Source organism: Eurypyga helias, unplaced genomic scaffold, assembly GCF_000690775.1.
Source record: "Eurypyga helias isolate BGI_N326 unplaced genomic scaffold, ASM69077v1 scaffold32456, whole genome shotgun sequence".
Classification (NCBI taxonomy): domain Eukaryota; kingdom Metazoa; phylum Chordata; class Aves; order Eurypygiformes; family Eurypygidae; genus Eurypyga; species Eurypyga helias.
Window position 1 is genome coordinate 1,930 of NW_010255248.1, and position 578 is coordinate 2,507.

At 59.0% G+C, this 578-nt stretch overlaps 1 protein-coding gene across 1 annotated transcript in view; it reads left to right on the forward strand.

Annotated features, from left to right (window-relative positions):
* ATP13A2 (ATPase type 13A2) overlaps positions 1-578 on the forward strand; it is a gene marked incomplete at its 5' end in the record, with an annotated part of 13,703 nt that overhangs the window by 1,775 nt on the left and 11,350 nt on the right. The window contains 1 exon segment of the mRNA XM_010153275.1: positions 284-338. Within this exon segment, the coding sequence (XP_010151577.1) occupies positions 284-338 (55 nt within the window).

A 578-nucleotide genomic window follows, 5' to 3' on the forward strand; every position in this document is an offset into this window, starting at 1 on the left:
GTTGCGGCCGTGCTCCTACGCTCCTCCCAAAGATTTGCTGCTTGTAGGAAAGGGTCGAGCAAGTCTTAATGACTTTGTGGTCGTGGAGGGCAGAGTTCAGGCGGGCAGGTGGGCTCTGCTGCTGCTGGCCAGCCCGGTTTGGCCAGCAAACCCTGGAGAAAAGCCTTTGCGCCAGGCAACCCCTCGCCCACTCCTTTGTTCGGTTCCCTGGAAGGGCAGCGCACCCTCCTCCTCACCCTCCCGCTCCCCATCTCGTTTAACCCGGAATCGCCGCTTTTCGCAGGGTTTGGCGCTGGCATCGGGGAGGTCTGGCATCCCCCTCTCCTCACAGCCCCTCGGTGAGCTTTGCAGCCGTTCGTTTTGGTGGCAGGAGGGGCTTTGGTTTTAATAAACCATCCCTTGGGCTTGTCCCCCTTTTCCTCAACCTTGAAACGTAGCCCTCGGTGCGGCACCCGCTGCGTTTTGGGAACTGGCTACCCGCTGGGTTGCTTGGCGAGGTGGAGACCCCAGCGCTGGTGATCACCCAAACCAAGGGATGTGTTTAATTAATTATTTCTGTCACCCACAGACGGGTTTTG